Below are 23,952 nucleotides of genomic sequence, written 5' to 3'. Positions count from 1 at the left end.
TAAATAAAATGCCAAGGTTGGAAATCTCCAGTGGTGGATCGGCCTATAGTAACCAAATTAATTTACTTAAGTACTCTGCTTCCAATTTAAATTTGTACTATTTTTAATTCTACTCCACTAGATCTCAGAGACACATATTGTATACTTTTACTCCACTGCAGTTATTTGAAAACTGGAGTTGCTACTGTAGTGGATTTGTGGGTTATTATTACAAAACATACATGAACCGTTTCAGCCCAATATACATTTTGGCCATTTGAAAATAGCCAATCTATACTATAGCACAAGCTCAAGGTTCAAAGTTGTACTTTATTGTTACATATTATTGTGTACAGGTACATAAGAGTAGAACTAATTTTTGATTGGCTTCCATCAGACAATGCAGCAGCATAGATAGCATAACATTCAACACAACAAAAACACAGCGAGCACAGCAAACAAAGAATAAAGAGTGCAAGAAGAGCAATCAAAGAGTAAAAGAAAAGTAACATAATTATGTTCATGGTTTCCCTGTAGGTATAGTAGCAAAGTTAGGTCAACTTTTGTGAACAGCTTCACAGATCTGCTATTTTCAAAATACTTTTATACATTTGAAAACTTGAAGTGAGACATGAGCACTTTTACTTTTGGTACTTTAAATACATTTTGATATAGTATATCTATACCAGCTCAGTGACCTTGTGGTTAGAGTGTCTGCCCTGAGACTTGGAGGTCGGGGCTCAATTCCCGGCCGGGTCATACCGAAGACTCTAAAAATGGGACCCAGTGCCTCCCTGCTTGACACTCAGCATCAAGGGTTCATTTTGCGACATACTAGTGTCATGTCCAGGGGGTGTACTTGTACATCAAGCTGCCTCACGCTACAGAAACAGGAGATAGGCTCCTGCCCCATGGCTCAGCAAGGCTATACTTACTTATATCTACATTGCAGTATTGATACTGTTTATATATTTTTTCTTTTTTTATCCCACAATTTTGTAACCCATTTTTCACCCCGGTGTCAATAATCTAATGTGTTCCTGGGCTCTACACACCCTCCGCCAACCTAGTCCCCATATATGGGGGACATGGGGAGAGCAACGGACTTGAACTCATGCTTCCTTCATGCCTGAGTGTCCAAGTTGCTCCAATGCTCATATTAGAATGTTATTGGTGTTGAAGCTCTGCTACATATTACTCTCTTTCTTCCCACCATACAACAAGACAACCATATTACGGAAAACAGACCATTTCTATGGAAAACTGTTAGTAATTATACTCCTCTGTTAATTAGACAATAAATAAAAGGACCACGATTAACTTATATACTCCTCTGTTAATTAGACAATAAATAAAAGGACCGCGATTAACTTATAATTATTTTCATTATTTTCACAGATGAACAAATATGTTTATTAAATATAAGTTTTAACAATAAAGATCAATGTTTGAAAAAGGGTAGAGCCCGCACACCAAAGCAAATACAAAAGACCCACTTTGAATGCTATCAACCCATAATCGCCAGTAGGTTACTCATCAAGACCATGCGATGGAGCAAGTAGGCTCTACTGGAGTCTCCTGCCTGCAATTAGGAAATGCGGAAGTGAAAAGCCGAAAACTAGAAAACATCGTGAAACTGACTTACGTGGCCTTTTAAGACTGCAGAGCTTAGGGTTAGAGTTAGGGTTACATTTAGGGTTAGGGTTAGTAGTAGTCAGACAATGCGACCAACAAAACGTCTCTGCTCCAGTAGAGCGCACTGGCTCCATTAAATGGGCTTGATAAGTAACGTAATGTTTAATGTGGGTTGATAACACTCAAATCCGCTATACAAAAACATCTTTATTTAGCTGACAACGTTTTGATCCTGATGTGGTTCTTCATCAGATCATATCACATGATACATACAGTACATATAGGCCTACATCACATTTTGATTTCCCCAGACGTTCCAGTAGGCAGAGATCTTTGAGTGACCAGTGGTTTAATCCATTTGTCTGTTAAGTGTCCAGGTCCAGTGAACAGTCCACTTCATAGCAGAGAAACTTGATGAGTCTGAAAGGAAGATCTAAATCCCTGAGGAGCTTTAACCTGCCAGCACCAACCAGATGTCTGATCCTCAGTCTGCACAGCTGCATGAGAGGATGAGGAGGCACTGTAACGCACGCACGGACGCAGGCACGCACACGCAGACACACACACACACACACACACACACACACACACACACACACACACACACACACACACACACACAAACAAACACATGACCAAGACCATCTCCAGCAACAACCATCTCCAGCACCACGTGGACCAGATGTTTCATTGAAGACCAAATAATAAACGTACCTGCTTTGATCTTGATTTCGGTCCAGAGTGGAGAAGAGACCAGATGTTCCATCAGTCTGGAACACAGCCTGACGTGGCTGACGTAGTTTAACAGCAGAGAAATGAGAGGTCCCACCAAGTGACTGATGGACGGCTTGGAAACAGCCTCGCAGAACTATACAGGATAGAAAAGCAAGCTGAGTCACAACTGACGTTTGACGAGATGTTGATACCACACCAAAAAAAAAAAAACTGTGTCTCTCTTTAAACGTCAGAAGAATGTATCCAGAGACAACCATGCCTTTCCGACGTTTGTATTGGATATATGTTCTGTAAACAAGAAGTTTCTTCTGTTCATTGATATAAATAATGGACCGCTATTTACCAGGGACAATTCAGTAGAAAGAACAGTCTTATCACTGTTATGGCGACACACTCTATTCTCTCCCCCCTGCAACTCAGGTGTGAAAATCCGGAGCACTGTGCTCTTTAACACTTGCATGTGACCCCACAGCGTACACTACCACAAACAGACCTAAATTAAACCTGTTCTAAAAGGCACTTCCTCATAGGTCACAAACTATTACTTGGAGTCATGAACCTTGAGGATTTTACCGAGAGAGGCCTTTTTGTTGAAAGCAAGCAAGTTGTTGTCCGCTGCCCGCACAAAGTTTACAAAAGATGGACAGCATTGTTTTTTTAAATCTTTTGACTGACACAACATAGTTATTATAAACACATCTTTATTTATAGGGTAGAAATCAATTTGCCAGGTTCCGAGCTGACAGTGAAATGCAAATGATCGCTTGCATCGTCTCCAGGTGGTCTGGAGGTGTGAATAACTTGAGAGAGTGGTCTATTTATAGCAAAAATAAATAAATGCAAAGCCGCAAATTAACGTCAGGGATTCATGACGATGACTAATTTCTTATTTAGAAAACGTTTCAGATAGAGGGGGGGGGACAGCAAAACACATTGTTTTTCAGGCCCCCTAGAGAGCAAGTTGTTTGGACAAAAAGTGTTGGTGCTGTTAGATCCTTCGGCCGCATTTGACACAATTGACCACAATATTTTAATTGATCGTCTGGAGAATTGGGTGAGTGTGACTGGCCCAGCACTTAAGTGGTTTAAGTCATATTTAAGTGACAGAACTTTCACTGTTTAAAGAGTAATGGACTCTTGGTCCGTTACTCTTTCAACATCTCTGTTCAGTTCTATGCCGATGATGCTCAAATGTATCCATTGGCCCATTAAACCCAGTCTCACTCACCCCACTAACAGATTGTCTCTGCCATAAAATCTTGGATGCGGAACAATGACAAAACTGAGGTAATCATGTTTGGGCCAAAAAACTAGAGACCGGGGGTATCCCTGTTGCTAGAAGCCCATGGTTTGCAGAGCTCTAAGGAGGCCAGAAATGTCTCCACCATATAATATATAACAAACATAACAGTGGTCTCACCTGGAGACGGCTCCATGGAGCGTCACGGTTCCAGTTCCTCCGCTCTTCACTGTGTGTTTGTGTGGGATGAGGCTTGCTGCCGTAAACGCAGGTGAAACAGGAGCGAGCGTTGCAGCCGTGGTCCAGCAGCAGTTTGAGCATGGGGAGGTGGTCCATGCTAAGGAGCACCGCGGAGGCAAACGCAGAGGGCTTGGTGGACATGTAGGCATTCACGTCAGCTCCGTACTTCAGGAGGAGGGACGCCATCTCTATAGAACCTCTCCTGACGGCAACCAGCAGGGGGTTGAACAGGTCCAGGTTGGGGTTGGCTCCGGCCTCCAGCAGCATCTCAGCGGCCTCCAGGTTGCTGTTGTAGACGGAGAAGTAGAGCGCCGTGGTGCGTTTGTCCTCATACATCTTACGTCGCTTTATAGAAAGCTGGAAGTCAGGGTCGAAACCCGCCTCCAGGAGAAGTTCCATGATGTCATTGCGGTTGTACTCTGCGGCGATGTGCAGCGGGCTGACGCCGCTTCTCATGATTCTGTTCCGGCAGGTGACGGGAATCAGCAGGGTCGCGATACTGAAGGAACGTTAAGTAGACATTAAAACCACAGGAACAAGTGTTTTTCATTACTGTAAATCAGCTTCATAGATTGGGGACCGTACCTATATGTTCCCCAGGTTTTATGTTATCCCACCACGCAAAAAAACGTTTTTTGTTCCCCGCTTACAACAACCCGGGGAACATATAACCTGGGGAACACATATAAGGATTGATTGTAACCAGAGAAGTGTTCTGACCATGAGTGAGAATTCTGCACAGCCACATGGATGGGCAGGAGACCAGACTTGGTGGATCTGTTGACGTCTGCTTTGAGAGACAGGAGCACCTCCACGGTGGACACATGACCATTCTTGCACGCTTCATAGAGCGGCGTTGCACCGTCAGCTGCAGCACCGTTAATATCAGCACCTGGACACACAGTAGAATATAGTCAGTCTGTCGGTCTGCCTGTCTGCCCCTCTGACCAACAACCTATATGATACGACCCCTGGTCCTATAGTAGGATATAAAACCAGGAGTACTATACAAGTACCTTTCAGGTACCTTTCAGGCAAAGGTACCAACAAAACCTCTGAGGAAGAAACGAAAAGAACCACACTGTAGATCCTAGTGGGATATAAAACCAGCAGTACCAGGGTGTGTCATGTATACCTACCGTGTTTGAGAAGGAAGCGTAGCGTATCAAAACTTCCATTCAGAGCAGCAGTGGACAGAGGAGTCATTCCAAAGGTGCTGGTCACACTGATTTTGGCTCCGGCGTCGACCAACATCTCACAGATGTCCACGTTGTTCTGTAAAACAGCTACATGCAGCGCTGTGTGTGCATTGATACATGGCGTGTTGACTGCTGCGCCGTGGCTTAACAAAATAGCCACCAGCTCCGTGTTGTTCTTCTCACATGCTGGGGAGAACAGACACTGTTTGGTTAAACGTATGCAATAGCTTCCGTTGAACAGTGTTGATTTCGTCGACTAAAACTAAGACGAAAAAGGTTCGTCGACTACCTTTTTTCACGAGGAAAACTATAATGGAAACTAAATGAAACGTAAGTTATGTCTATAACTATGGATCTATGAGACCGAACGATGACCGTCACTCGGTCAGAACAACGAATAGATGCCCTCATCTTCCTCTTTTCGAGATCAATATATCAACAAAGTCATGCCCACATGACCCGCAGGAGGCGGTCTCACCGTATAAGTTACGACCAGTGCGGCCGGCTCCGCCTCCAGCCTCGAACGCCTCATAGCGTTCCGAGCGACAGGAGAGAGTGACGGTCATCGTTCGGTCTCATAGATCCATAGTTATAGACATAACTTACGATCTATATCGACCTCACTCTGACCGTCACTCGGTCAGAACAACGGATGACTTATACCAACCGGGTCGCGAGGAACGAGGTACTCAGCCCCATCACCATCTCGCTGGGCAGCTGCAAGCAGCACGGTGGAACCCAGCGATAGCTGGGATTCCACATTCAGTCTGTAAACCTTGCAAATGTGCAAGGCACAGTCCATGAAGCCGCTGCACAAATGTCCTCCCTGGACACTCCTCTTAGTGCAGCCCAAGAAGTGGCCACCCCCATTGTGGAGTGGGCCACCACATTCTCAGGGACCGGCTGGCCTAGATCAACATAGGCCGCCGAGATTGTGTCCACAAGCCCATGCTCGGACTGGACCCAACGTAGAAGGGCCCTCCACAGTTTCTGGGGGCCCAGAGCAGAACGCAATGCCGTAATTTCCAGCACTTGGTTCACCGTCTGCAGCGTAATTACCTCGAGCAGAAAAACCGGGTTAGGCCACAGCGACACCCCTGTGCCCTCGGGTTTCTACCTCATGCAGTCTTGGCTGACTGACAAGGCCTGCAGCTCACCAACGCGTTTGGCAGAGGAAAGGGCCAAAAAAGGTGCCGTCTTACGAGAGAGGGATTTCAGGTCGGACTGATCCATCGGCTCATACGGGGCTCCCATCAAGGACCGCTGTACCAGAGGGAGACCCCAGTAGGGGCCCTCAAGGCCCGTCCGGGGCGTAGCCGCTTGACACCAGCCATGAACTGAGTGACAAAATATGCCTACCAACTGGTAGCCCCTCAACCTCCTCATGCCGGAGCGAAATAGCGGCGGAATACACCCTGATGGTGCTGGCTGCTCTACCAGCATCCAAGAGGGACTGGAGAAAACGTAAAACTAGGGATACGTTGCAGGTGACAGGCTTCACCTGCTGGGCAGCACACCAGGCCGAGAAGCACTTCCACTTGTGGTCGTAACCGGCACGGGTGGAAGGCGCCCTGGCATTACGCATTGTGTCAAGGACGGCCTCATCTAGCCCCTGCGGGAGGGGCTCAGAAGAGGCCAGGCCCAGAGCTGCAGAGTCCTCGGCTTGGGGTGCCCAATCTGACCCTCTGCCTGGGACAAGAGGTCTGCTCTGGCCGGCAGCGGTCATGGAGACCCCTGAAACAGCTGAAGGAGGTCTGGAAACCAATGTCTCCCTGGCTGTTGGGGTGCGATCACTGAATTCTGTAACAACTCCGCCTCACCCGATGCCAACTTGAGGAATCAGGAGGAGTGGAGGGAAAGCGTATAACATGCCGTCTGGCCCCTCTCCTGACAGAGCATCCAGGCCCCAGGGGCCCCCCTGACCCGTCAGGGGAAACCATAGCTCGCAGTGAGCATTCTCTCGAGAGGCGCACAGGTCTGCTCGGGCCCAGCCGAAGCAGGTCCATATCTGTGAGACCACCTGTGGGTGAAGTCTCCACTCGCCAGAGAGGGGGCAGGTTTACCAGGTGCTTCATAAGCCCTTTTAACTGCATCCACTACCCAGTGGGATAGCCGCTGTTTAGACAGCGCGCCTCCTCTATTCCTTCTGCCGTAGCACACAACCAGTTGCTCTGAGCGTCTAATATCCCGTGTTGCCTGAATGTACAGTTGCAACGCGCGGACTGGACACATTAAGTGGGCCCTTTCCTCCACCTCGGATGTAAACGGGGGAGGATGGAATCCCGCCAACTCTATGGCCTGGTTAACATAATCGGGGGCAGAACCTTATAGGCAAAAATGACACATTTGGTGAAAATGTGACCCCAGTGCCACTAGCCTTCGACCGAAGGCATGCAGGGCTAATAGAAAGTGCGTGGAGCTCACTCACACACTTAGCTGTCGTAACTGCTAACAGAAAGACAGTCTTAATCGAAGAGCTCAAGGACGACCCAGCCATAGGCTCAAGGGCGCCCTGCTCAATGCCCACAGGACCAGAGGTAGGTCCCAAGCTGCCGTACGCCTCACCCTAGGGGGGCGTAACCTCTTGGCACCATGCAGAAACTGTCACCCAGTAATGCGCACCAACTGACCTGCCATCAATATGGCCATGATTGAAGGATATAGCGGCCGTGTGCACCTTCAAGGTGGACGCCGCACGGCCGGCATCAGTAGACACTGTAAATAATGTACGTGTTGTATAGGGCAAGAGACTGGGTCCAGACCCCTGTCGCTGCACCATGATGAGAAAGCAGCCCAGCAATTAGAGTACACCAACCTTGTGGAAGGGGCCCTTGCATTCCGCAAGGTCTCACATATTGAGGGGCCTAGCCCACTCAAGAGTGACTGATCCCTTTCAGTGGCCATACCCAAAGCTGAAGGAGGCTCGGCGATGGATGCCACACCTTCCTGTCCAGCTGGGACAGGAGGTCTACCCTTACTGGAGGCTGCCCTGGATCCCCGTCCAACAGACTGAGCGTTGAATACCCTATTCTCGAGGGCCACCAAGAGAACTCGTCGTCTGACGATCCCACCCTGTGAAGCACAGGGGGATCGGGGGAAATGCATAAGGAGCGTTCTCGGCCAAGCGTTGGCGAGAGCGTCCATCCCGAGTGGGGCACTGGTCTCTGCCAGGCTGAACCACCTAGGAAAATTGAATGAGCACGTGCTTCCCCCTGAGAGGGCAAGAAGTGCTTCAGCACCAAGGAAACAGTCCGGAGTTCTAGCACATTGATATGGTGTCCCCTCCATCGAGAGCACCATCCCTCCTGGACTGACCTCTGCCATACCGCGCCCCACCCTTGGGGCGTGGCATCATCTCGTCTCACCGGGACCGCGCCGAGAGAGACTCCACTCAGCAGGAATGCATTGTCCCGCCAGCGGCGGAGATAACCAAGGCACCTGCGAGTGACTCTGACCTTGACCCGCCTGTGTAGACAGGGGTCCATGTGAAGGCCATTGAACCACCTCTGTAATGGGCGTAGATGTACCAGCCCCAGAGGAGTGATTGCTGAGACTGCGGTCAGCATGCCGAGTCTGAGCTATGTAGGACGGTCAACCTCGCCCCTGGGCGGAAAGACCGCAGGAGGTTCTGTAATTCTCTCCACCCTCTGTGCAGTCGGTCGTGCCTGCATCGATACCGAAGCTAGGGACATGCCGAGGAAGGTGGTCTGTGGCGTTGGGAGCAACGAGCTCTTTTCGAGGTTTACGGTCCTGCCCAGTACCTCCTACTAATAATAATAGGGAGTCACTATCAGGCTTCCCCCAGTTAGTCATTAGCATCCCCGAATACCCCTCTGCTTCCGGAACAGTGGGGGACGAGTGAGCCTGGGACACCGCCCTGAAGGCACCCGCCGCAGAGGCGGACTTCGGGGCTGTAAGTGTCATACTCAATAGCTTCGCTGCCGACAACACGTGCAGCACCAGTGTCTCACTAGCCGCGACGTCTGGAGCGGACTCCGTGTAGAGCGCAGATCTGGTGCTGCCTGACACTGAAAAGTAAGGGAGCCAGGCGTATGGATGGAAGCACATCTGGGTCATCCTCCGGGCCAGGCACCCCCCCGTAAGGGGGGTCCATGGCTGCCTGACAACAGCAGCAGACGTAGGAGGCCATAGTAGCTCAGTTACCGCCCACTCACAGTACGCAACGTACCTAGGGATATGCAGGAAACCCCAAACCGCTTGCGAACAGCAGTATCAGGGGCCGCAATATATATATATATACCGGTAAACAAAGCCTACTCACCGTACGTGCCTATGGCCAGGCCCCGGTTCTGGGCCGGGGTGCTGACTGCATAGGGCAAGTCGATGGCAGCAACACAGGGGTCCTCGACGTCCCGCTGCACATGGGCTCTGCCCAAACAAACGGGACATTCCCGGTGGCCGTAACGGGGGTCCATGGCTGCCTGACAACAGCAGCAGACGTAGGAGGCCATAGTAGCTCAGTTACCGCCCACTCACAGTACGCAACGTACCTAGGGATATGCAGGAAACCCCAAACCGCTTGCGAACAGCAGTATCAGGGGCCGCAATATATATATATATACCGGTAAACAAAGCCTACTCCCTGTACGCGCACGTACTTGAGGAAGCAGAACGCCGAACCCAACCCGCTGCGAACAGTGTGGTAACAGGGTAATACTAGGCGAACTCAAAACACCCACTCACCATACATAACGTATGAGAGGGGCTTTAGGCTAACACAACCAACCCTGCCAGCTGCGGACAGCGTAGTACCAGGGGTAGCGCATAGCAATATGCACAATGTATTACAGTATTTAATCAAACGTCCACTCCCTATACGCGAACGTATGAGGGGGAATAGTTAGCATAACAACCACAACCCCGCCAGCTGCGGACAGCGTAGTACCCGGGGTAGCAAATAGCCGTATGCAACACTTTATAAACAATTTTAGCCAAACAGCGTCCACTCACTATACGCGCCCGTATGAGAGGGATTGACTGTAACAAGGAACAAACCCTGCCCGCTGTGGACAGCGTAGCATCAGGGGTAGTAAATGGCAGTATGCACAAAATACTAGCAATGTTAATCAACGTAACTCACCATACGCGAACGCATGAGAGGGAATAATCAACACCACAAGAACCAAACCCCGCCGGCTGCGGACAGCGTAGCATCAGGGGTAGTAAATGGCAGTAGGCCTATGCACAAAATACTAGCAATGTTAACCAACGTAACCCACCATACGCGAACGTATGAGAGGGACTAGTTGTAACAAAACAAGCCCTGCTAGCTGCGGACAGCGTAGCACCGGGGTATTAAACAGTAGCATGCAAAAATAGCAATGCTAAGCAAGTATACTCCCTATACACACACGTATGAGAGGGGAATTAGGAAACCCAAAACAACCCTGTAGGCTGCGGATAGCACCGGGGGTAGAACATAGTAGCATGCCCAAATAACAGCAATGTTACTCAGTATACTCCCTATACGCGCACGTATGAGAGGGACCGGTTGTAACAACAACAACCCCGCCCGCTGCGGACAGCGTAGCACCAGGGGTAATAATAGCAATATGCAAATAATAGCAATGTTAACAACGTACACCCACTATACGCGCACGTATGAGGGGAACTAGTTGTAACAAAAAACAAACCCCGCCCGCTGCGGACAGCGTGGCACCAGGGGTAACAATAGCAATATGCAAAATAATAGCAATATTAATCAAGTATACTCCCCATACGCGAACGTATGAGAGGGGGATTAGCAACACCAACCACCACCCTGTAGGCTGCGGACCACACCAGTTGTATCAATGGCAGCAGAGTATAACAATCCAACTCAGTGACTGAGGGGATTAAACAGCTTCTTCTCCCCCACTTACAATACACTCAGTATGAAGGGAGGACAAGTTAAGAAATCTCACTTAGTGACTCTACTAGAATCAACTAATGTGGATACCTAGTCTACATCCACAGTCTACATCGCATGTGAACCCACGCGGAATTGACCGGAATGCCACCAACTTGGATGGAACCTGTCAGTAAGTATTCGACTCACTTAAACCATGGTTACTAAAGTAACCTTAATGTTTCCCCCCGCAGCTGCAAACAGCGCAGCGACGGGTACAAACAACAACATAAAATCGCCGTATCACGGCCGTTCCGTAACAACGGAACTCTTAAGGTAGCCTAACTGACGGGAAAACCCTGTAGGCAAACCCACAAGTATACCACAACGTGTTACAGTTTAGCATTAGTAAACAAACACAGTCGGCTATAAAGTCACACAACACAGCAACCCACAGGGACGCCAGGCGCCTGCACCGAAGTGTACGGGTTTCCGAAGCAGTGAGTGTGAATAAAGACTACTAGCGAAAGCCAAGCAGTCAGCATTAACAGTAGATCTCAAAGATACAATACCATTAATACTTACCTTCCAGATCTCATGAGGCGAGAGAGGCAAAGAGGCGGAGCCGGCCGCACTGGTCGTAACTTATACGGTGAGACCGCCTCCTGCGGGTCATGTGGGCATGACTTTGTTGATATATTGATCTCGAAAAGAGGAAGATGAGGGCATCTATTCGTTGTTCTGACCGAGTGACGGTCAGAGTGAGGTCGATATAGATACTAAGCTACGGTGACTAAAACTAAGACTGAATAATACTGACAATTTCGGAAAAAATATTAAAACTAGACTAAAATGTCAGGAAGGGACAAGAGATCCAGTATAAGTCATTTTACACTTGTTTGCCTGGTGAAAATAGTGTAAAAACAGCCATCACGATGGCATCAAGGTCCGCCAAAATGCATTTTAGTCGACTAAACGCTAACACATTCCAGGTGACTAAAATTTGACCAAAACTAAATGAAAACTATTCAAGAGACTATAGGACTAAAACTAAAATAGAAATGTTCTGCCAAAAACAACACTGCTGTTGAATCGGGATGTACAGTTTGTCTGTGATTAGATTATTAGTCTATGTTGGTATTTTCTTCTCTGCTATACATTAGCCTGACACTCAGCCTGAATTTTCGTTTCGTTTCACTCCATTATTCAGTCTGAAAGCCCTCCCTACTACAACCGTTTCTGGGATGGGCGTTGCCAAAGAGGCAGTCTTCGGTGATTGGTTCATACCAACCAATCAGAATAGTAGGAAAGCAGATGGCATTGTGTCAATCATGTGGCTATGGCTAACCTGTTTGCTAACCAAACAAACACAGCCAACGAGCGCTACTAGTATGTAAACAAAAGCGGTAAAATATGTCGGATGATGATGTTTATAAAACCGCTCGTGTCTGTAAAGAAATTATTTATCATACGTCGATTTAATAGCCAGATTGATACGGCCGTGAGTTACCGCAGTGGGGGCAGCCATGTTTGTTTGTGTCTGGACGGCACTGTTGTTTGACATCATCGAGTTGAAACGACGCTGATTCGTCGGTTGGATTTCCAACCGAGTCTGAGACCTCCTTCGGGAGCGTCACCAGACCCTAATCTTAATTTTTTAATGTGGCTAGCGATTCAGGGTCTGGAGCCAGGCTAATACTATATAGTAGTGGCACAGAGCCTCGTACCTATGGTGACCAAAAGCCATATATCTCCCCATCCAAAGGATAATTCCCCTTTAGGCTAGTGGATGTTGGCTTTCCACAACGGAGACCCAAGTCCGAATCCTGCAGGGCGTCACATGCAGACGTTGCAGAGGCTAATGTTTTGAAAAGACTGCCTTCTTCCGAGACAAAACGTTACTCAGAAGTCAATACTATCTAATCGTCTTCGAGAATTATACTTTTTATTTTTTGTTGAGCACGTAGCTTGTTCATTTACTTGTTATTTACAGTTCAGTTATGCACTTATACTGCATACCAGTAGTATAGTCCCGATAGGAGAGAAAAACCAACAGGGTTGGGAACCACTGAATAGACATAACACTGCTAATTTCTGCATTATCAATAACTAACAAATGCTGGCGTTTTACCTCTATAGAGAGGAGTATCTTTATCCTCATTCACAATTTCAGGATCAGCTCCACTCTCCAGCAGCAGACGGACACAGCTTGTGTGATCATCGTTGACCGCTAACATCAACGCCGTCTGTTTCTTTGATGTTTTCTCGTTCAACGTCCCAGGCTGGGCTGGAGGAAACAGTGTATACAAACAGAGAGGAGATAATGAATCGAATTTTCATAGTGCTTTTCCAAGTGCTCAAAGTGGTTTTGGCTTTACAATGGTTCATTCATTCATACGTTGGGAGGTGGTCCTCACTTCTTTCACTTAATTCCCACATTCACACCAATGGTGGCAAGCAAACGCCGACGAAGTCTTTGGGGGCAATGTAGCGTTTCAGTGTCTTGCCCAAGGACACTTCGACATGTGGACAGGAGGAGCCGGGATTCAAACCGTCGACCCAGGGATCATTGGATGACCGGACCTGCTCTACCTCCTGAGCCACAGCCGCACGTTAATATAAGACAATGCAGTAGATAGAACCATGTCTGTCAGGATAAAAATCAAAACAGGTGTCTGTGTTACCTGCCAGAAGCACTCTGAGGCAGGCTTCCTGGCCATAGGCGGCTGCCTGGTGGATTGCCAGCCAGCCAGGCTTACTGGACACCAGGTTGCATCCTGGGAGGTAAACTAGCTTTCTGACTCTGTTGGCGTCACCAGTCTTTATCGCTTCCATCAGAGGATCCTCCACCCTAAAAAACAAGACACCACATATAACTGTAATGTTTTACCATCACACTGACTGTTAATGCCGACGATGAAACGATTATATGGATCTCTTGCTCTGAAGCTCTTATGATTCTCAGATTTTGTATTTATTTCTTTTGTTTAGGACCCAAGCACTGGGCCACTGCGAAACCCCACTGAAATGTAAGGGGTATTCCTGCTTGCACCAATAAATCACTGGTGAAAATGTACGTATTTTATGGGTCTCGAGAATGGACAGTGCAAAATGAGTCAATAGTGGCCCTTACAAAATGTCAATCTTTAACACTCGCATGACTGAAGTGAGATTATATTTGTCCTGCCATTCCATTGGCCACTCTCTCCCCTGAGTCCCCTTGGAGCTTCAGACGCTCTAACACCATCTCCCTCCCTGTGCATATTAATTTATCTGTCAGGCACCTACCGGGCAGCACGCATTGTGGTCGGAGGATTGGGCGGACTGTAGTGGGCGGTATGTACGTAATCTATTAGTGGTCTGGGCTCAGCGTTGGTGCTTGCATCGTGTTGGGTGCCCGGTTGAGTGCTGGAGCCCTGAAGGTGTGGGGTGCCTGGTTGAGTGCTGGAGCCCTGAAGGTGTGGGGTGCCTGGTTGAGTGCTGGTGCCCTGAAGGTGTGGGGTGCCTGGTTGAGTGCTGGTGCCCGGAAGGTGTGGGGTGCCCGGTTGAGTGCTGGTGCCCTGAAGGTGTGGGGTGCCCGGTTGAGTGCTGGTGCCCTGAAGGTGTTGGGTGCCCGGTTGAGTGCTGGTGCCCTGAAGGTGTGGGGTGCCCGGTTGAGTGCTGGTGCCCTGAAGGTGTGGGGTGCCCGGTTGAGTGCTGGTGCCCGGAAGGTGTGGGGTGCCTGGTTGAGTGCTGGTGCCCGGAAGGTGTGGGGTGCCTGGTTGAGTGATGGTAGTGTGAAGATGTGGGGTGCTGGGCTGTCTGACTTCTGGATTGGGCGGACATGGATTGTGTCTGGTATCAGTGGATGGAGTTGTATTGTGGTCTTCACTGAAGAGGCTGCGATCGATGGCTATCTGGATCAGCTCCTCATCAGACAGGTTGGTGTAGACAGAATAGTCCTCAAACCCCAACGATGGACCAGAGGCTCCTGGCACAGAAAGGCCGGCCATCGCCATGCTGATAAGGGAGAATAACAAGACAACACAGAAATAATCAGATATTCCTGTCCTGTGATTGACGCTTATCTGGTCGAGTGCACGTGTGACTGTCAACCCCAACCACAACACCACAGATATAGCATGGGGAGACACTCATAAAGATTTGGCCTTTGCTGACTCAAGTTTTTGAGGGGCGCTAGCCCCTTCTATGTCCAGCTTTGAGTGTTTGTGTAAACACAAACATTGAAGACAAAGGTGTGTAAACACAAACATTGTGTAATCACAAACATTGAAGACAAAAGTGTGTAAACACAAACATTGTGTAATCATAAACATTGAAGACACAAGTGTGTAAACACAAACATTGTGTAATCATAAACATTGAAGACACAAGTGTGTAAACATTGAAGACAAAGGTGTGAAATCAAATCTCAAACATTGCAGACAGAGGTGTGAAATCACAAACATCGAAGACAGGTGTGAAATCGCAAACATTGAAGACAGAGGTGTGAAATCACAAACATTGAAGACAGAGGTGTGAAATCACAAACATTGAAGACATTGTCCGGCATGATTGGGTGGGCATAACGTTTGCAAAAACATACTTTTCAACTTCAAAAGTAGCAAAAGGAGCAGACCTTGTGGATCTGCTACTTTGTATGCTTTTGTGCGATGATCAAGTAGGGAATTCATTAGCGAAAAAATGAAATAAAAGTTAGAATATGGAGTTCAGAGGTTTCTTCCCAGACAGCAATGATGAGTACATTTCTCCACCGCTGGTGAATGAAACAAAGCGACAGCATGCTTTAGTAGTATATATAATGTGCTCCCAGTGTGATGAACCTACCTTTAGTGTTTGGTGTAGATGCAGCAGTGTAGCAGTCTGCTCTCCATCCACACAGAGCTGCTGTATACATTCTGATGACTGTGTTATGATGCATGCCATCCCATGCAGTCAGGGGAGGTATACTTTACTACTGGAATCTGCTGTGATCAACACTCCACGTGTGAACTTGTAGCTATTTAAAAAAATCAATAAATAAAATGCCAAGGTTGTAGTAACCAAATACATTTACTTAAGTACTCTACTTCCAATTTTAATTCTACTCCACTAGATCTCAGAGACACATATTGTACTTTTTACTCCACTGCAGTTATTTGAAAACTTTAGTTGCTACTGTAGTGGATTTGTGGGTTATTATTACAAATTACAATACATGAACCATTTCAGCCCAATATACTTTTCGGCCATTTGGAAATGGCGGATCTACAAGCTCAAGGTTCAAGGTTGTACTTTATTGTTACGTATATTGTGTACAGGTACATAAGAGTAGAACTAATTTTAGTTTGGCTTCCATCAGACAATGCAGCAGCATAGATAGCATAACATTCAAAACAACAAAAACACAGCAAGCACAGCAAACAAAGAATAAAGAGTGCAAGAAAGAGCAATCAAAGAGTAAAAGAAAAGTAACATTATGTTCATGGTTTCCCCGTAGTTATAGTAGCAAAGTTAGGTCAACTTTTTGTGAACAGCTTCAAAAGCTCATAAGCATGCGTTGCATAATAACATATATACAAGCTCAAAACGCGTCGCTTTGCTCCCACGGTTTGAGCTTGCAGATCTGATCCTTTTTTTATGCTTTTGTCTGACGTTGTAATGTGAAGTAAAGGGCATTAATTTACACAAAGAAACCCCCACCAAAAAGTATGTAGATAAGAGGTTTCTGTCCACCAGCAACATACTGCTAAGTAAAAGACAGCGTACAGGCCTATACTTCTTCTACGTCTGACTGCTCTCTCCACTATGTGCTGTGATCACGTGCTTCACGTGCACTGTTCCACTCACATGCACGCTGGCAGGCAGCAGCTCACACAGATGGCGATCGAGGACATTCAGGACAAGGTCTGCCCCCCAATGCACTGCTTCTCAACCCGGGCTCCGGTGACCCCCATCAGGGGTCCTCCAGGGGGTCCCCAACTTAAAGGAGAGTATAGTTCACAAAAGGTCTTTAACTATCAATTACACACACCATGAAGTCAATTGAATTCGTGGACATTTTTGTTTTGTTTTTGTCACAATCCCGAGCCAACAGTTTAATGACCAGCGGAGTACCCGGTATAAGACATCCACGCGAGAGTGTTATAATGTCAACAAATGGTTCTATGTTTACACTCCCAAGTGTGAAAATTAACACTGGGGATTTTCATTTGACAGTCTTAAAAGCAGATCTAAGCTTTTTACGATGCGAAGGTGTGAGTCAGGCCAATGACTAGCAAAGGTCTCATGTAAGTAGGCCTATCTATGTTACTATGTAAGTAGGCCCTATCCATATAGCCTAAATGAAAAATTAGACGCACTTGCGCGACCGTATAGATCTTCTGTTATCAAATAGCCCATGTATATAGTGGTTGAAGTGGTTTGCTTGGGCCTGGGCCGTGGCCCAACGGTCCAGGCACCTTGTCTGGTAATCCCGTCTGGCAGTATGCCACGGGTTCGACTCCCGATCCCGACGGCCTTTACTAGATGTCACCCCATCTCCCTCCTGTCAGCTTACTGTCTAACCCTCTCTCTACGATGCTAAAACTCATTTGGCTGGGTGGGACCCCCTGGAAGCCCCCCAAGGACCCCTGTGGGTCCCTGGACCCCACCTTGAGAACCATGTTGTGGCCTAACGCATGTTAAACTCAGGGGTCCTTGAAATGAAAGCGGTCGAGGACCCGCTGCTCTGACGGATGTGAAAGTGCTTCAGTTCCCCGTCTGCCATGCTGCCACCTGTTGTGTCAACTCTGATGTCACTCTGAGGTGACCTGATCCTCAGAGGTAAGCTGGGGTCGTCTAGCCTGGTTAAACGTCTCAAAACAACTCATATTTCTTACTTAAGTAAAAGTATCAATACTATAGTATTATAGAAATACTCTGTTACAAGTGAAAGTCCGGAAATCTAAATTGACTTGAGAAAAAGTACAAATATTGGATTATGTTTTACACTCCTTTCCACAACAGCCCAACGGACATACACAAACAGCACAAATTAACAATAACGAAAAAATAACAGTTACAGCAACGTGCGCATGCACACGCACGCACGCACGCACACACATGTAGCCTATAATATGCGAAGGTTAATAATGACTCACTCCTTCGCATCTAGCATACAACATTGATGCATGCTAGATGTAAGCAAAGGGTTTGTTTACATCTTGCCCCAATGCATTTCCAATGGAAGTTACATGGTTTGACACATTTGTGTTGTACGGCTTTCGGCGGTGTTTCAACTTACCCCTTACAACACAAATGTTGTGTCAAACCATTTGACTCCCATTGGAAATGCATTGTGAGCCAGTCAATAAGTCTCATGCATCAGCTATACATCAATCTGTTGCGAAGGTGTGAGTCAGGCCAATGTCATCTATCAAACTAGCAAAGGTCTCATGTAAGTAGGCCTATCTATGTAAATTATGTAAGTAGGCCCTATCCATAGCCTAAATCAAAAATTAGAACAATATGTTTTGTGTCATTAACAACAGTGTTTGTTGTTTGTATTATTATTAGGTCTCGTCTGACATTATTTAAATTGTGACTCGTTTGTAATGGTGAATGTCCATCTATCCAAACCTCGAGATTAAATTACAAAATACCAAAAGTGTTACAACTGCAATGGGTTTGTGCTATGTTAATTAATAATTAACACAAAACAATTAAAGGCACTTGGCACAGAGGTAAATTGGGGCTGAAGAGCTGAGATATTTGACCAGGGACTCAACAGCTCAGACTGCCTATCAGTAGAAAACTAGCAAAGGTCTCATTATGCAATATCCATGTAAATATTGTAGGCACTTGTTAACTTGTTAATATGTCAATTTGAAAGTCTGAGGTGAAAGTTTGTGTAGGCCTATACAGCATAAGGCTCAGGTGAACTCATTGTATGACACTGTAGTAGCTTCATTTTGCCACAAGATGGCAGAATTCACCATCAAACTGGAGAGGGTGACTTTACAATTACATCAACTTGTCAATGATCTGAAAAGCAAGCTGTAACTGCATGGAAGCCTCACATGATGACATTTAAAATACTACTCCTAACAACAAACTAGAGGAGTTTATCTGAAAACAAGGTTTTAATGTGCGCCTACATCAAAACAAAAGCCCATAGGAAATGCAGTGTCATAGCAGCACTGCAGAAGGCATTCAACAAATCAAAATGATAGCATGGGATGGATAAATACCAGTGCAAAAAACATAAAGGAAAACATTGACAACGATCGCAATCATTCAGAAAATAAATAGGGCTACAATATTTTTATGCCTGGCGAATTCTGACGAATCTTCTCGTTGGAATTCCTGGAAAGAAAGTGACGTATGTGTCCTCTCCCTGTTCTCTTTGTCGCCTCGATGCTGAGCTCAGTGAGTGAGCTGCATTCATAGTAAGGCTCCGTTCTGTGATCAACAATATTACGGCTCTTGAGCTAGCAACAATAAAGTTTCCGGTTGCCTTCAAAATAAGATCATGAGGAATAACGTATATTCATACATTTTCTTGTATAGCTGCGCTTAAGTGCGTTTACATGCTTAATTCATAGTTTTACATGCAAATGCGTAATTCTTATGTGCAGATAAAACAGTGTTTTTGTTTAATCTAAGAAGGGATACTCTTATTCTGCAGAGATCGGCCACCGGAAGTGTTATTGTTGCGAGATTGTTGTTGCTCACAGAACACAGGCTTGCCTTGATGCTGTTGCTGATATCCACATAACAGACTATAGCACCGTTATTCCAGTGCGATCATCGCAGTAAACAGAAGCATCAGCTGCAACAATTAACAGAACGACAGGAACATCAACACGTAAGGCACTCTATGAGTCTTATGTTGCATTAACATGTTACATTTTACAATTACCGATGATCGCTTCTTTGTACACTGGTCGTAGCCCGAGTGTGTTATAGGGGATGGAAGATAGACATATTTATTCCGTCATTGATTTGGTTTCGTGATCAAACCAATAATCAGGCCCTGTGACACGCATGATTATTTGTTTCTTATAGCCTAACAAACACGAGTCCATTTATTATAGTAGCCTTGGGCTTGGACTAATTAGACTATAGGCTAGATGTAGGCTATAGCCTAGTATTAGTAGCCTAGTATATAGAGTCTGACTTTTGCTTTCCTAGGCCTATATAGGCTATGACATGCAAAAATGTAAAAAAGAAAAAAACGATCAAATACATCGATATAGTCTTCTTGATGCAGGCTGGGGCATATAGACCTACAGTGTTTTTACTGGCAAACCCATGCGTCAATTATTCAGCTGTTTATTTATTTATAGGGTGCTACATGTTTCGGGTGAAGTGACGCAGCCAGTTTTATGTATTATTTATTTATTTTACATGTAGGATAGAGTATTAAAGGCTGCGGAGCAAATTATTTCACGGTATTTTTGTTGTAAATGGGAATGTATCGATTCATTTAGGCTAGCTAGCTATTGAAACAGATGGTAAAAAAAGAACAACTGTTCGGCGTCATCGCCTTTCTTTCAACTATGGCATGCATCCCTGTTTGGGCATGACGCTCGTCCTTCACGGCGGAACTTCACCACTGTTTCGTGTACATAAACGGTCAGATTTCAAATCTAAAGTGCACACCTCCGCGGGCAACGGATGTTAGAATTTTGCACGAGAAGGTATTGGCACCCGTGCATTTGATATTCTTCAATAAAACAACATTTTTATTCGATCGGTGGTCATTTTCTCAAAAAGTTGTAATTTATCAGAGTGCAATACATCCCCCGACCGATAGCGGAGCGTAGTAGAAAGCATTATGGCGAAACGGAGAAACTGGACGGCGGTCGGATAAAAAGGAATTGTATTGAACAACACGGAATGCACGGGTGCTAGTACCTACTCGTTCAAAATTCTAACATTCGTGGCCCGTGGGGAGAATACTTTATATTTGAATAAATACGTATATATACACGTTTCCTTTGTAAATGCAGCAAGGCGCTCAAAACAGGGTGAAGTCGCGTCATGACTGTCATGATTATGACCTGATATGTACAGGGCTATAGGCGCGTTGTGATCTTATTTCTGAAAATGGAACACATTTTATAATCAATAAAAATAGTTTAGTTCAATTAACTGTTAATTAGCACCCTGCGTGTCTTTATATAAGGGATGTATTTTGTATTTATAGTGCATGCATGCTCATTAAGATATGCACAGTAGCCTAGTCTACAGCCTTCATTTTTCACATATTCCAATAATTTCACATCTCCAGTGGTTCTCAGACATCTTCGTGTCAACGAACCCCAGATTAATATTGTACTATTTATTAGACCCCCATCTGGAAAGATTTTGTGCAAGGCACCCCCATACACAATTTTTCTTGCTACTGTAAAACCTTTCAAAAGATATTCCAAATTTAGGCTGGAACGTCCTCAAGGATCCCTGTGGGTCCTCAGACCCCACTTTGAGAACCACTAGACAGCCAATGGCTATATGGCACATCTTCGCACACAGCCCCGTCAGAAGAACCTGACGCCCTTCTTCTTCGTGGGGTTTTTCCCCGGAAACGCTCTCCTCCGCGTCAGTCAGCCGCGGAGGTGGAGCTTCTTTTCCATCCACCAGCTGTCTTAAAAACCCCACAAAGAAGAAGAAGGGCGTCAGCAGGTTCTTCTGACGCGGCTGTGCGCGAAGGTCTGCCTGCGCTGACAACGGAAGTCCTGGGCCTGTCTTCAAAACCACACCCCTGACCCCTGCGTCATGTAGATCCTATTAAAATAAAATAAAAATCCCATTGATGACTCTAACATCACATCATGTAATGCAATTACAGATCTTGTATATCTGCTATTTTTGGCAAATGTTGACAAATCTTCCCTGGTTGAGAATCACTGACTATACATCATGTACGTTCTTTTTTTCCCCAGAAAGCTGTGGAGTCATGACGGGGCGTGCCACCTCCTTCTCCCTCCCCCTCCTCCTCCTCTTCGTCAGCGCGTCCTCCTCCCAGGAGCCGGACGGGACCGCGCTCCAGGGGTTGACCGCCGGCCTGGGGGACTTCGCAGCTCGCCTGTATCGCTCCGTGTCCAGCCGGACTGACGACAACGTGCTCCTCTGCCCTCTGGTGGTGTCGTCTGGCATAGCGGCGCTGGTGGCCGGCTCCGACGGCTCCACCAAACAGGAGCTGCTGCAGGGGCTCGGACTCGCGGGGTCGGACGCACAGAACGCACCAGGTATAACCATGGAAACCATAGAGGTTCAGGACAGGTTCCGGGGACCCCTAGGGTGGTCCTCAGTGTTACTAGTGTTAGCCTCTCGCACATTTTCAAACGCTTCCGTCATGTACATACAGTCTGGAGCACTAGAAGCTCTGATCATGAGTAAAATACAAAGCGGAAGTGTCCGTTTCGTCTTTGCAGTCGTGCAAATCTATCTTAATATAAATCGAAACCATTAAGCATAATAGCTTGCTGCTTAGCAGGAATGGAAATAAATAAATAATAATAATATATTTGAAATATCGAAACCATTAAGCATAATAGCTTGCTGCTTAGCAGGAATGGAAATAAATAAATAATAATAATATATTTTAAATATATTTTCGTGAACAGGTCGGAAATCAGTTTCAGTTTCAGTTTATTTATATATATATATAAAAAGCAATAACAAGCATAATACGATGTGTCAATACACATGGATGACATAACCATACGTTAGGACACAAATTAGTTAAAGATAGTTAAAAATGTGTTCAGAAAATCCATTAAAATAGCATAGGTGCTCACTGGGCAGAGCACGGTGAATATAGTGATTTCAGTGAAACTAGGGGGAACCATAGATTTAAAAATGTCTAGTGAGTTGGCATCTCTTACTGTTTGTGGAAGAGCATTCCAGAGACAGGCCGGGTCCAATGTGTGAATGCTCTGCCCCCAAGTTTTCCAGCAGCTTCCATACTCGGACTTTGGGATGTGTAGTTCCAGACTTCCAGACTTCATATAGCATTCGGAGATTGTGGAATAGTTGTCTGGCTACTAGGGGGCCTCCAAATCTCAAAAAAACAAGGGTCCCTCTAGACTTACAGGCCATCAGGCTAAGGTTGTGCCAACCCACCTTTTATGACCTCACACAGGGATTTTTGGCCAAACCTGGATTTGAACCCTGGTCTCCCGTGTGGAAAGCCAACATCTTAACCACTAGGCCAAAGGGAACTCCTTCTAGCTTGGGGGGGAGATATTAGACTTTTACGCCATCAGGCTGCAGGTTGTGTGAGCCACTGCCACATGTACACTTTACTGCAGTTTAGACAGGGCAACAAAGGCAGACTAAGCAACAAAAAACACCCACACACACACACACACACAAGCGCAAACTGTTTTCACCTGTAGGCCTACTTTAGGATATAGCCTCTTTTGTTTTTCACTGTGACTGCAACTGTTCAATCTGATGTTAACAAAATATATATGTAAATGATGCATAAGGGAGGCTGTGTCTCAGGACTCGTCGACAGCTCGTCCAATGCTCCTTGGGTCAGTGGTTCGAATCCCGTCTCCTACATGTCGAAGTGGGCTTGGGCAAGACACTGAACTGTAATTCCTTGCAGATGATTATTTTCTAAGTGTCAGAGGTTGGAAGCGCTTCTTATCAGTAAAGCAACCTTCTGCTGCCTCCTCCATTATGTGCAAATCAAAACAGGTGGTACGCATCGGCCATTCTGTGATCTTCAACGAGCACTTCAACAGTCAACACTTGCAAAGTATTTCTTGACAGGAATTAGCTCATACCATGTCTAAGCTTTTCGTACAGCTGCAATGTTGTTGGCTACTACTGGTTGACTACTGGTGCTTGAACCCTTAATAGCTTGTATGCATATCAGCTGATGGGAATTCATCTAAATACGCTGTGCGTGTGTGTGTGTGTGTGTGTGTGTGTGTGTGTGTGTGTGTGTGTGTGTGTATGTGTATGTGTGTGTCTGGGTGTGTGTGTGTGTGTGTGTCTGTGCGTGCGTGCGTTGCAGCGCTGTTCCAGAGCCTGAGAGACGCGGTGTCCGGCACCGGGGCGTTCCCTCTCAGACAGGGCGTGGCGGTGCTTCCGTCCGA

The 23,952-nt window shown here is 46.4% G+C and overlaps 2 protein-coding genes across 2 annotated transcripts in view; one reads left to right on the top strand and one right to left on the bottom strand.

Moving 5' to 3' along the window:
• Positions 1-376: 376 nt before the first annotated feature.
• On the bottom strand, positions 377-15,765 carry LOC308334541 (ankyrin repeat and SOCS box protein 2-like). The gene is made up of 9 exons (XM_080791339.1): positions 15,704-15,765; positions 14,165-14,875; positions 13,561-13,727; positions 13,008-13,163; positions 4,969-5,214; positions 4,550-4,721; positions 3,770-4,328; positions 2,329-2,482; positions 377-2,134 (listed from the first exon to the last, which is right to left on the bottom strand). Exons 2-9 carry the CDS (start codon positions 14,872-14,874, stop codon positions 1,980-1,982), a joined length of 2,319 nt encoding a protein of 772 aa, XP_080647465.1. The 5' UTR covers position 14,875; positions 15,704-15,765; the 3' UTR covers positions 377-1,979.
• Positions 15,766-19,570: 3,805 nt separating this feature from the next.
• The window catches only part of LOC308334332 (protein Z-dependent protease inhibitor-like), a 10,496-nt gene continuing 6,114 nt past the window's right edge, over positions 19,571-23,952 (top strand). Inside the window, exons 1-3 of the mRNA XM_080791036.1 lie at positions 19,571-19,703; positions 21,784-22,089; positions 23,871-23,952. The exon at positions 23,871-23,952 is cut by the window's right edge and continues 212 nt beyond it. Coding sequence (XP_080647162.1) covers positions 21,798-22,089; positions 23,871-23,952 — 374 coding nt within the window. The 5' untranslated portion in view covers positions 19,571-19,703; positions 21,784-21,797. The remainder of the gene's footprint in view (positions 19,704-21,783; positions 22,090-23,870) is intronic.

The sequence above is a fragment of the Protomyctophum bolini genome (assembly GCF_963924005.1).
Source record: "Protomyctophum bolini genome assembly, chromosome: 19".
Classification (NCBI taxonomy): domain Eukaryota; kingdom Metazoa; phylum Chordata; class Actinopteri; order Myctophiformes; family Myctophidae; genus Protomyctophum; species Protomyctophum bolini.
This window is presented reverse-complemented; position numbering and strand designations above follow the sequence as displayed.

Bases quoted from the DNA above. Each gene is read 5' to 3' on its own strand.
- LOC308334541 (XM_080791339.1), bottom strand. From the start codon at position 14,874: ATGGCGATGGCCGGCCTTTCTGTGCCAGGAGCCTCTGGTCCATCGTTG. The intron at 5,215-13,007 runs GTAAAACGCCAG...TGTTCTCCCCAG, and splicing joins AGATACTCCTCTCTATAGAG to CATGTGAGAAGAACAACACG. The intron at 2,483-3,769 runs GTGAGACCACTG...TATCCTGTATAG, and splicing joins CTCCATGGAGCCGTCTCCAG to TTCTGCGAGGCTGTTTCCAA.